Source organism: Mus caroli, unplaced genomic scaffold (assembly GCF_978045245.1).
Source record: "Mus caroli unplaced genomic scaffold, Mus_caroli_1 scaffold_1, whole genome shotgun sequence".
Taxonomy (NCBI): Eukaryota; Metazoa; Chordata; class Mammalia; order Rodentia; family Muridae; genus Mus; species Mus caroli.
The window spans coordinates 19,440,141-19,453,848 of record NW_028227256.1 but is presented as its reverse complement, the minus strand read 5'-3'; the positions used below and the strand labels follow the sequence as shown (position 1 = coordinate 19,453,848).

The following is a 13,708-nucleotide window of genomic DNA, read 5'->3' as shown; positions in this document are numbered from 1 at the left end:
AGTTCTATGAGGTTAGATACTTCTTCATTTTACATAGTCTTGATTCCAGAAATAAAGATTAAAAAAAATGTTGCAAGATGGCCATAGTTAGTGAATTATCCCTACTAACGCCTACTAATGCAATTTGGGGTTTGCTTATAAGAAAGAATCGTCTGTCCGATAAAGCCCATTTGTCTTCTTCCCTGATGGCTCTTCACTTTTTCTTTACCGGGTATAGAAATAAACCACAGTCTTAAATACTCAGAGACAAGGGTGCTCAGAGAGATGGGAGCATGTGCAGGTTCATGAAAATGTTCTCTACTTCCTGCTTGCATTTTTAAAGCGTAACCCCACGCCTTGTGTAATTGCTGTGCCCCAAGGTTCCTTCATGGGATATGTTGGCTCTTTTGCTGTTAAGCCTGCTATCCAGTCACTTGGATCTCTGCTCCCTAAATAGCTTCTTTTAAATGGCTGTTATACACAGTCCCTTCTGAAGGTTTCTTTGCCTTTCTTATTCGTTAACAGAAAATCTCCTCCATGCCTCTCCCTTTTTTCCTACTCATGTTGTCCCTTAAATTTTGCTCATTTCAAAGACTCTGCTGCCTGTGAAGATGCCCCCCTCCCCCCCTGCTTAGCCAGGACAGATTGCCTTTCCCAAGAACTGAACTCAAATTTCTAAATGGTGTCTATACACTCAGTACATTTTAAATGTCCAGCTAACCTGCATTATTTCACCCTGAGTCCTGGACACTGCATAGTTCCTCTGATTAAGTGTTCTTCACATTCAGTGACTATGATAACAGCTAGCTAGGTGAAGTGGTACAGGCATGGTTGAGGATGGGCGGAGATGATGGATGATGAATTTGAAGCCAGCCTAGCCTAGATAGCCAGTTTAAGACCAATTTGAGACAGAAAAGGGGGCTGTCTCTCAAAACAGACCTAAAGAACAGCACACCAGGATTTTAATTAGCCATGTAATTTGCAAATATTATCCAGTTCCTAATTCAGTGAGTTGGTAAACACTACTGATTTCACCAACTTAAACTCTTCACCTGAACAGAATTCCTTTTCTGTCCTTCCTCTCCCCATTAATTCCCCAATAGGTTTTGTAGTAACCTGTATTATGTCTTACCTTGCAAATCTTCCATTAAGATTAAGATAAACTTTTGGCTTTGTTGTCAACTAGCAGAAATACCCAACAAAGGGGAGAGAGAACCTGTAGGGGAGAGAGAACCAGTGGATAGGCATGGCCCCTGGATGAGGGATGGGACCACCCACCCACCTCAAAAATATTAATCCAGAATTCCTCCTGTCAAATGAAAATGCAGGGGCAAAGAATGGAACAGAGTCTGAAGAAAGAGCCATCCAGAGACTGCCCCACTTAGGGATCCATCCCATCTGCAGACACCAAACCCATATACTATTGCTGATGCTAAGAAGTGCTCACTGACAGGAGCCTGGTATAGCTGTACCCTGAGAGGCTCTGCCAGAGCCTGACCAATACAAATGCGGATGTACGCAGCCAAACATCTGACTGAGTGTGGGGACCCCAATGGAGAAGTTAGAGCAAGCACTGTAGGAGCTGAAGTGGTTTGCAACCCTATAGGAAGAATAACAATATCAACCAACTAGACACCCCCCCCCCTCAGAGCTCCCAGGGACTAAACCACCAAACAAAGAGTACACATGGGGGACCCATGACTCTAACTGGATATGTAGCAGAAGACTCTCTTATCTGGCATCACTGGGAGGAGAGGCCCTTGGTCCTGTGGACGCTCAATGCCCCAATGTAGGGAAATGCCAGGGCAGTGAGGCAGGGTGGGTGGAAAGTGGGGCAACACCCTCATAGAGGCAGGGGGATGGGGGAGGGATGGGGGCTTGTGGAGGGGAAACTGTGAAGGGGGATAACATTTGAAATGTAAATAAAATAACCAATAAAAATAAAAAATAAGAAATAAGCAAGAATTATTTCATCCTTTAAAAGTTTTGGTCAGTAAGAACCTATGACTAATTCATAGCTGTTGATCCTTTTCTGGACCCACCTACACTGATGATTTTTTCTTGAAAAACTAACTGGCCATATGTGGTGGTCTAGACTTTAATCACAACACTAGGGAGGCAGAGGCAGGCAGATGTCTGAATTTGAGGTCAACCTTGTCTATATAGTAAGGCCCAGGCCAGCCAGGGATTCATAGTAGGACCCTCTCTCAAAAGAATCAAAGGAAAGAAAGGCATGAGGAAGTAAGGAAGAAAGGGAGAAATAAACAAACCCCCAAACAAAGCAAAACAAACAAAAAGAGCACAACCAAGTCTAAATCTGTATATCATGTTCCAATTAAGCCAATACTATCTTTATGTAGAACTGCATGCTTTCACAGTGTTATAAACCTCTGGGAGCAGGGAGCACATGATATATTTATTTTTTTCAATCTGTCAATAGCATTATTCTCTTTCATTCATGTTTAATTGAGGTAATATTCTTTATACTCTATTCCTACATCACGAAATGCGGTTCCTATTGTGAGTTAGACCTATAAAGGGAGAAACATGGGTGATCTACACTGCTGCCATAGAAGCAACAAGTGAGTTTGCAGTCTGTGGCCATAGGGTTTAGTTTGCTAGCAGAGCAGCTAGAGATTCACCCATTCTCAGAGGTATAGGATGCTTCCGTTACAAGATGAGGCCCGCACCTCAGCAAATGTCAAAGGTTGTTTCATGGCTAGTTTGCTTTTTGAAGCCAGCTTGGTTAGTAAAGAATTAAGAAATGACAAAGTCCTTGGTGGCTGATTCTTTAACTTGGAAGTGAGGGCACACTTGAATGAGTCCCAACGAGAAGGACATATCTACCAAAAAGTCAAGCACTATAAATTGACATGAACTAAACCATCATAAAATTTGTTTTGTAGCAAAATATATGTAGTAATTTAAAAAAAAAAAAGAACCTTAAGGTATGTAAATCAAGTTTTGGATAAATAATTTGAGAAGGTTTTACGTAATGAAAATACATACTTGAATGGTCCATTTGACTGTGGCTTCTATTTTAACATGCCATTTATGGTATGAATGATTTTTATCTCTCTATAATTTTTCTTATTGATTATTAATGAATTTTTCATGTTATGCTTAGAGATATGCACCCGTGTAAGTGATGTATACATACAGGTGTGTGTGCTATTTATACACTAAGCCACACACATTTGTTCTTTATATATTGCTGCTAGAAAAAAAGTACCTTAACAACAATTTAATTTTTGTAGAAGTCTAATTCTTTTATATCTCATTAAGGAATCCCCTTATGCAGTGTTATTCCATGTATGCATATGGCACTTATTGTTTGTAACCTGGCCATGAAGCCTAGAACCTTCTGTACTTACTGACTTCTAGATCATAGAGAAATAATAGAGAATACCTAGGAGTTGAGTACACTTGACTACAAAGTCCAAGACCTTATACTACTAATTAATTCTGTTAATTTACCTTAGTGCTATTATAAAATATTAGAAAATAGGAATACTGGCTTTTAGTGTACTGTAAATGTAATATAAAAGATTTATTTAAATTAGACTCTCCTACCATTATTAGTTTAGAACACTTGTAAAATGTACCAGTAAGTATAAAATTATAAAGCTAATCTAAGTTAACTAATTTAAAAATGAAACCAAGAATAAGTTTGTTTTGTTCAGTTTGATATTTGGCATCTGAAATTGCCAGCTATATTAGCCTATGATTCGAAATTACAAGTTGAAATACATTTCAAAATACATGTGAATAGAGACAAGATGAAAAAGATATTATTTTCTTCAATAGTAGAGAGACAAACAGATGCACCCATTTAGAAAGTATATAAATATGATAGTATACTTAAAACTTGCAGATACATAATATTAGAACATAATACTTATTTGGGGGTTAGGATATGGGTATAAGTTGGTACTGCTCTTACCGTATTCAGAATAATTTGGGGAGAAGCACAATTTTTGTGATGAGTGTACATATCAGCATATTGAGAAGGACTTTGAGACTTAAGCAGTACATGTGTTATGCTAAGGACTTGTTCAAAGCTGCCTCTTGAAAGCTTGCATTCACAGTTGTTCGTGGTAAATGCATACCTTTCTCCATCACAGCTTTCCACTGCATGTGTCACTGTTACACCATTTTTCTTCACATTCCACCTTTCCTTTTATGTCTAAAGAAACACAAGGACTGGAATTCTGCCTCCAGAAGCAAAGTCATTCAGAATCCTACCAACCTAGAATGATTACACCAGACAAAGCTATTAACCCTATTTTTATGTTTACAAACCAACATCAGATGCTTTATTACAGCTATATGTATGTGGAAATACCATAGGAACAGGTGTGTGTCCGTTTGTTTGATGTTTGTGCTTAATAGCTTAGTTTAGTAGATCTATGGAGCAAAGCCAGTAAGTTGGAAGGACCATTTCAGAAACACACACACCCGGACTCGGCTGGCAGTTCTGCCTACACACACACACACACACACACACACACACACAGCAGTCAGTTACTGCAACACTTGAACATGCCTTCTGTCTTGGACTCTTATTCCAGATAACAGTATGAGAATATACATAATCATATTGTTCAGTAGCTCGCATTTTTTGTTGAGTCAACTATAGCAGGCTACAAGTCAGGCGCTGTAGACCAAGAACTTTTTCACATGTGTTTTAATACTCCTTGAAATGCATACTTTGAGAAATGGGATATTTGTAGGTCAGTTATATATTTGAAGAAAGTGGATTAATATAAAATAACTGAAAAAAAAAAGATTCAGACCTGAAATGTGGGTGTCCTTGACCCTGGACTCAAAACGTCCATGATTTTGGACTTTTGATTAATTATGTGCTGTATCATCTGAAGGTTCTTATAGACTTTTAGAAAATACAAATCTTCAATTTTTAAATCCACAGCAGCACCTGAGTTTAAGGTATTATCATTCAACAAATATGTGTAATTTAATTACTTTATTTAATATGTATTACAAAGGTTCACATAGGGACTGCAAGTTAGGTATAGCTCTCCAAATTTCTTCCTACCTAAATGTGATACAACCACACAGAGTGGCTGAGCTAATTGAATACTGAGTTAAGCACTCATGATTAAAATAGGAATCTTGGTAATATATGATGTGACTTCCTTTTTATTAAATTGAACTAAATTCAAACATTTCTCTGCTGTCCAAAGAATCAAAAATAAATAAAAAGTCTATATGCCACACTCTGCCTGGGATACTTGTTATCTATAAGTGTAACTCTTCTACCTCTGGAAGGGTAAATTTCCATTACTTGGAAATTCCAAACAACAGGGGATAGTCTGAAGCTGAGCTTGCTCTAAAGGTTGCATACATCATAGATAGGCAAGTGGATAGTTTCCATGTCGCATAAGGCAAGATAAGTGTGTGCAAGTACATAGATCCAAACCCAGTCTCCAAAGATTCCTGTGTAAGTTAAAGTATCAAAGGATATGTCTAGCAGAGAGACTGAACAAAAATAAAGATCTGGAGATCTTCTGGCATTTACAGAATTTTTAATTAGATTTTATAGTTCAACGGGTTAAACACATAAATTCAGATCGAACTGACCAGTTATTTCAACAACAAAATGATTATATAATAAGAATTAGCTCAGAGTATTATATATAATAATCACTTTTCATGGCCAAGAGTAAATGACACATTGTTTTGTTTTGTTTTTCAATTCACATCCTATGATTTTATGTCTGCAAAGAACAATTGAATAATGCTGAATCTGCCCAAGTCTTATGAAAGAAGGCTTCTCTGAAGTTTTCTGCACCCACTGTCTGCAGACCTCAGATATCCCAGTTACACACTGACAGCTTTGCTTCTTGTGTTCAAATTATCAAATAAATCAAAAGGGCAAGTTTAGTGACAAGAATTGAGTTTTTTTAAAAATTAAACTGCTACCTTCATGTTAATTCCATACTTATAAAGTCTTTCAAATTTGTCCCTTAATGAGTGTGAGAAAGTGGATATCTAGACAAATGTCCTAGTTATAATATTGAGATCAGACTTAGTATATGAAATGTCTAAGGCTGAACCTTATCGAGCTGTTTGATTTCCTTTAATTATTCAAACAGATTTTTCAAAATGATTGTTGATATACACAATCTGAATCCTTAAATCGTTTAGCAGTAGCAAAGCTTTTGTTCAAGTATTATTCAGAAAACAGACCCTGAAATAGAAGGCAAAGTGTGCAATGAACTGGGAGACAAGTTTGTGATTATAGATTAACAGACCTTTTAATTTTCTTTCTGATTTCTTTTATCTTTCTTTCCTGCTTTAATTTGTCAGTAATTGGGCTTTGGTTTTCTGCAAGAAAACTTGTTAAGACATCACTGGCTGCCATGTTATGAATTATTTTTTCATGTCCTTGTTTCTACACTGAGTGATATAAGAGTTGTTTTTAAATGTGCACCTTTCCCGATCAAACCACATTCAGGTTTATGTTTATATAGGTATGAAGGTACAAAGGCATATTTCTGAAAATGAAACACTCAATGAACATATTATTATCACATCCATCTAAATTTATCTATGATTAAATTATAGAACAAATACTTGACTTTCGGGGGCATTATTCCAGTCCTACTGTTCCGTATATTATTTTATTTTAAGAGTTACTAAATGTCCTGTTTTTTTCCTGTCTTGTTCACTGGGCAAACAGGGGTAGATGGTCCCCCTCCCTAGATAGGAGGCGACCTGCTAGCCCCAGGATTCAAATCCAGCATGCGTCTCCGGAGAATGACAGGTACAAGTCACCTCCTCACAGACAAGTGGCTTTAGAGGCTCAGACCTATAGAGTGAAGTAACTGAGGGGGTGTTGGTGGTGACACGCTTCCATTTGAGAGCCAGAGCCAGACGTGGGATCCGAGAGAGCACCTCAAAACATATATGGAAATGAAAAAGGCATAGGAAATGGCTTATTTGAAATATAGAGTCAGTATCCAGTGACGGAACATGTTTTGATGTATCTCTGTTTTCAGTTTTGTTTTTTTTTTTAATTTTTAGAAACATTTATAGATCACTTTTGTGTGCATAGGGATAAATAGAAAACTTTGGGTGTACCAGAGTATATTAAAAAAAAACATGCCATGGAACATATTGTTTGATCATATAATCTCAGCTCTTTTGCCTTGTTACTGTATAAATTTGCTGAGAACGAATTGTAAAATTTGGGTTGTATTTCAAGCCTGGTGTGAAGTAGGACATCTGGTTCTTGTACTTTATGTATTGTGTTTAAATTATTGTCAAGAGATAGGGTCAGTTAGCAAGGTACATTTTTAAAGCAAAGCATGTCTGCATTGAATCCACTCCATGCTGACCTGCAAAGTGTCACTGTGTGTGCCTTCCATTGTCACTGCTCTCAGTTTGCCATTCTCCTGTTTTGTGATGTTTAAAGATAAATATATATATATACATATAGTTTCAATATTAGGTATTTTTAATGAATGGTCACAGAAGTTTTGGGGTGAATAAACATTTTGCTTTAGCTGAAATTCAGGGAACACTTGTGTAATATTTATTAGACATGAAATAATGCAGTCTCTAAAATACAGCAGGCAAAAGACAGTGATATATATAGAATATATATTCTTTTTCATCAGTTTCATTTGTATGTCACTTAGTAATTTTAGCCTTATCAAAGTGGTAATAGCTACTTTCTGGATATGTGTACAATCAGGATATCTGCACAGTTTGTTAAGTAGAATCTCTAAATTGCATAGAACAAAATCATATCATTGAATAGTGATGAGAAAGAATGTAAACTGGCATTTTATAAAAGGTCTATTTCGTTTTCTCATGTTGAACCCTAAAACATTTACCTCCTAATACGATTTTAATTTACATATTTAGAATTAAAAATTATTCCCTACTCTACTGTTACGTTTGTAGGGTTGAGTTTATGGAACTAGAAAAATTGACAAATTTTCCAGTCTACATGTGAGCAAGGACATTTAAAATAAAAGTATAACAGGATTTTAGATGTGACTTGAAAGTCATAGATCTGCATTGCTCTTCACTCATTCAAGAGCTTCTGTGCCCGCATGCACACTGTCTTCTGATGGACAGTGATTAAGACAGACAAGTTGCTGGCTGTGATGTAATTGGAAATTTCCATTTAGAAGACAACTCTCTGGAGGTATCCCAAAACAACTGTGATTTAATCTAAAGTAATGATTGGGTATTACTCAAATGATGATGAATATAAATGCGCTTGAGTTGGTGTTTATTAAGTGAAGTACAGGAAAATAACAGCTGACCTCAGCATGCACATAATTTCATTACTTTCAATTAACAGCATATGAATCAATTATATAGACTCTAATTTCTGTGTAGGTAACTGCAAAATAGATGTTTGGAACAAAAATGAACTTACAAAATTTGAACCTGGATTTTGCTTCACTGTAATGATGTATTTGTGAATAGAGCCTATATGTAACCTTAAGAAATGCATTTAATGTGGCGAAATTCTTATTTATTGCTATGAAAAATAGAAAGCGGTTTATAATAAACTTTTATTCACCTGGAATAATAATTTGTGCCCATGAAAATGAGAGAGGAATTACTCTCACCTAGCGCTGTGTCAGCATTTATGTCGCCATCCTGACCAAGCTTAATGAGCACCTGCACCTCAGAGGGGCGTCACATAAGCTGCCTCACATTAACAATCATTTCGAAGTTCGTACCAGAGTGTAACATTAGATTTGAATAAAATGAATAATGTGGCCATGAAGATAGATGAACTTTAACACTGGCAGCCGTAAATACCCTGAATTCAGTGATGAGTTATACAGTCGGCACTAGATGTCTTCTAATGGCCATAAGGCATGTTTTTGCCTTTTTATTTCCCACAGCACAGTGTGTAAATAGACACCTGTGTATGAACATATATTCATATAACTTCTAATGAACCTTGTCTGTCTAATGCAGTGTCAACAGCTGACATTCTTCATGGCTTCTCAGGTAGTACCATACACTTATTCAGACTTAACATGGAAGCATGGAAGCATGTTTATCTAGGTCTAAGATTTCTTCTAGAACTTGTAAGATACTTAAAAATTAAATTCTTAAAAAACAAACAAACAAACAAAAAACCAAAAACCAAAAGACAAAAACAAAAACAAATCTAGCTAGTTTTGACCCTTAGGGAATATTTCTGACTTTAAAACTGTGAAAATATCTTAGGAGTTTTATTAAAAATCTCATTTAAACATCATTCAAATGAGAGAGTGGTTATCCCCACTGTTATTTTAATATACAAACTTAAATATTTATATTGAATATAATTTATCATTAAATATTTAAAATACATGAAATAATTTTGTAAAATTTTAAGCTGATAATTCTATAAAACATAGTGCATCTTGCATCTAAAATCAGGCAAAATTGTGCAAATAAGTGAATAGCTACTTGGAAGAAAGGCATTTTAAAATGTCCCAAGGTATTCAGACTCTGGGTTTGATTGTCATAGCCGAATTATTTATTAACTATGATGTGATAATGCCAAACATGAGGATCTAGCTCATCTTTTCATTTTTATGATAAATCCTGTACTGGAGAAAATTTTATTTTAAGGTACAAAGTTACTACTTCCTATTTGTATGGAATATTGTACCTTGGTGTGCCTATTACTTTGAATTTTCTGAAATCATTTGATAAAAATCCCTATTTTTTTTAAAGATTTATTTATTGTTATAAGTAAGTTCACTGTAGCTGTCCTCAGACACATCAGAAGAGTGTGTTAGATCTCATTACAGATGGTTGCGAGCCACCATGTGGTTGCTGGGATTTGAACTCAGGATGTCAGTGCTCTTAATCGCTGAGCCATCTCTCCAGCCTAAGAATCCCTATTTTCTTAAATCATTCAAGTAATCCTGTATCCACTGTGCTTGCTCTCAGTTGAGTTGTTGAGCTGGGGTAGCTCTTGCTTATTTTACAAAGACCCAGATTTTCTTCTTTTCCCACACCTTTTACTTGTCCACAAGATGATTTGAGCGAATATATCAAGTAATTCATTTTGATTTAAAGTTATCTTCCTCTGTTGACTATTTTGATAGAATTGGTAAATCATCACCATTTTGATTCACATAACACTGATCACTTGCCATGTACAGGCAGAGTTAGTGTACAACCACTTACCAATGAAATGTGCTGTCATTTAGTCTCAGTCTAGTTGGCTGTGTCAAACTAAAAGGTAACTAGATGAATAACACACTCAGATACTTTGTGCACAGATGACAGTCACACACATGAAATCAGCACTATACAAGGTGAATGGATCTAAGTTATGTGCATGCGTGTCCATTATTAATTTCTCATGGATTTATTATATCTTGTAAAGAAGTAAAAAGGTAGAGAGGCATTCCCCTTTAAGACAACACAACCATAGAAAGCCACAGACAAAATAACCATCGTGAGCACGCAGTGATTCATGCTTAGGCCATCACTATTCTATGAAATGAAAATACCCAGGAGACTTGTTTTACCTTCCCCCAACTAAAACTTACTATATCATGTCAAACTACTCGCAAATATTATTATTAACTAGTGTTACAAGTGTAACCATTCAGTTGTATACTTAAATGGAACTATATATATAGAGAGATACATATAATAGTTTTGTGATGTCTTTGCTTACAAATGTTGTCAGGGAATTATTTCCTGCTTTGATAGTTCATTAAAATGCATAGCTAAAATTAATATAAATAAAAATAACATTTAAATGGGATTTAAAGAACACAAGTTTGATTACAGATAGCCCCCATTTTCTAATTACAGCCTTTGCTTCAATTAAATAATAAAAAAAATCATGCATTTTACATTTAGCTATGCTTCATAGCTCATAAGTAACTTGATATGTACCATATGATTACAGTATTTTTATATTTCTGAGTAATAATAAGAGTCAATTTTGTAGGAAAACATTCACTTTAAATATTTTCATTTTTGAGCCATAGAGACAGTAGGAACAATAAAATACTGGTAAAGATCCCTGGAACTTTTGTAGACCGAAAAGCATGAGAACATGACACTTGTAGCAGAAACTTATGGACTGTGGAAAATGGGCTAAGTCTCATAGAATTTTCTAGCATTGTTTCTGTTTGCAGACTTAGCTATTATCAAGGGAATAGCTGAGCTCTTGGGTTCTGCATGACTCTGAGAAGGAGACTGACCCACGTTGCCCCTTTATGGTAGAGCATAAGCTGGTGCTGTAAGATAACTGACGCTTCCTTCTGCATGAAGCGTTAATAAAGCAGAGCCAGGCTTTATTTGTGGAATTTTCTCTTTCACTGAAGTCCAGAAAATAATACAATCACATTTTGTATGTATTTGATGTAAGAGAAAAGATCATATTCTTAGTATTCCTTTTTCTCTCAGGGTAAATTTTGACTTCAGATTCCACTAAAATAAAAAATTATAATTTAACTAATATTTGAAGGCATAAGCATCATGTGTATGCTATGAGTACCATGTGATACTCTGTAAGGTTATCGTATTGGTCCTCTCAACATTATTTCTATTGTGAAGTTCTCCTGTCTCTCATCTAGATCTTAGGCACTGTAAATTATCATCTGTCTCCACTCTTGTTAAGATATAACCTAGTTGAGCTATCAAAGTATAACCTAGTAACATTGATTAAACTTTACCCTTTTACAAAACTCCATTGACCGCCTGATTCTGACCCCATGTTTTTGCTGTAATTAATCATTTTAAAAGTTGTCATGGTGGCAACAGTTTTTAAACAAAATATTCAACAGAACTAAACACATTTTGAATGAGTAATGTTACAGTGGTAACCCAACTGGACCTGGATCCTGACAGTAGAACCTTAAGGTGATTGATGTACGTCGTGAAGTATTTCTCCCTGTGACCTAATTTTTGATCAGCTGATCAGTAATTTTGAATGCATACTATATGAATATAGATAGGTTATTCTAAGCTTTCTGCTTTACCTATCTTAATCCTCTACTTATATCAAAGACAGATGTAATTTAAATATACAATTTATCCATAGCTTTGAATATAGATCTAAAAGAGAAAAATCATTAGGGCGCTCATTTCTGTTCCTGCTGTTCATTGAGGTTTGGCAATTAAATAAGTATCATTTTTGCTTTATTTGAGTATATCTGAGGTATTTACAAGAATTATAAACACACATCCTAGTAGGTGTCATTAGAAGAATCTTTCACAAAATTTATAATGTCCTTTAAAGAGAAAAAGAAATCTTAACAAAAGAGATTAAAACCAAAAAAAAGGAAGATATGTGGAACTATTTTACTATGCCCTCCACCCTTATCCTGTCTTCCCATCTTACAAATCACTTTTAATGATAATAAGCCTAATATGATGGCTGCTTTTCTCATCCTTGAGGTAACCAAGTTTATACTTTCCTTAAGCCATAACAATTTTCACATAAGACACACACTCATGTACACACATGCACACACGCACACACGTGCACACACACACACACACACACACCACTCTATGTGTTGGTAAAATGTCACCATCACAATAGTCCTTTCCTGAATACCTAAATACAGATAGAATTCATCCTTGCTTCTAATCCTCAGTCTCTTCCAGTTTACACTCATCTTCAGCCATTCAACTTCTCTTTGTTGTCGTTTATCATCTTGCCCCATGCTATGCAATGTAGCTGCAACAGATTATTTTTACTGTTTAGTTTTCACCTTTCACTAGTAAAGGCGGAGACTTTTATGTAACTGACTCATAGACATATTCCAGAAATACACAGAGGTTACCTCCCACATAAAGATACTGAACAAGTATGTCAAGGGGGTGAGAAATGGGATGAGCAAACAAACAAACAAACAAAAAACAGATGAAACTCACTTCTCATCTTTCCTTCCCTAGAAGAGGAGAAAGAGTTCTCTGGCCCTTGGGCAGTTGTCCTGACCACTGTTAGGATCACACACTAACTGTCCATAAGTTGCACATAACTGTTATTTTGATTTCCTGCCCTTCCATCCTTTTACCCAGCTTCTCACTTCTTCACCCCTCACTTCCTTCTGTGCTGTGATTTCCAGGATTTCCTCTATTTCAGAAGCAAGCATTAGTTCCTAGCTGCCATGATAACTATTTGCCATAGACTTAGGCATGCGTTGTATATTCTTCTAGCTTAGGAACTCACACCTGTATTAAAGAACTAAAATGGTGTGAGCTGGTAGAAGTGGAAGAGTGCACACTTGGGGAGAGCACACTTGGGAAAGCGTGTGTCTCGTGTCCAAGAGGCACTTAGCCAGAATGCCTGCAGTTCTAAGTAAGAACAGATACATGCCTCAACAAAGAGAGGGCTATGGACAATATAATAAGCATAAATTGTAAGGATTGAACAATAACACAAAAACACTTATGATTTTTGAAAAGTCTGTATTGGGAAGCCATGCCACTTTATATTATTTGTTTCAAACTTGCCCCACTATGAATAACTGTGTGAAATGATACTTGACTTATTCACAACTGTAATAACCATTTAGATATATGTGTATCTTATATGTATATAGACAACTTACATTATATATCTTATACACATAGCTGTCTTAAGCTTATATACCCATAAACATTATAAATACATACATGTAAGTAATTTTCACATAATATTTCATACATTTTAGGCTAAATAAGTATGTGTAAGGTACATTAAATATTATCTCTCTCACATTCTCTC

The 13,708-nt window shown here is 35.7% G+C and overlaps 1 protein-coding gene across 49 annotated transcripts in view; it reads left to right on the top strand.

Moving 5' to 3' along the window:
- Positions 1-13,708, top strand: part of Rims1 (regulating synaptic membrane exocytosis 1) — a 542,679-nt gene that overhangs the window by 403,907 nt on the left and 125,064 nt on the right. For 25 of the 49 annotated variants that reach the window (XM_085836042.1, XM_085836062.1, XM_085836009.1 and 22 more), the window contains one exon: positions 6,683-6,766. The exons of the other annotated variants lie outside the window; for them this stretch is intronic. In XM_085836042.1, the coding sequence (XP_085692168.1) occupies positions 6,683-6,766 (84 nt within the window). The remainder of the gene's footprint in view (positions 1-6,682; positions 6,767-13,708) is intronic. 49 annotated transcript variants of the gene reach the window in all.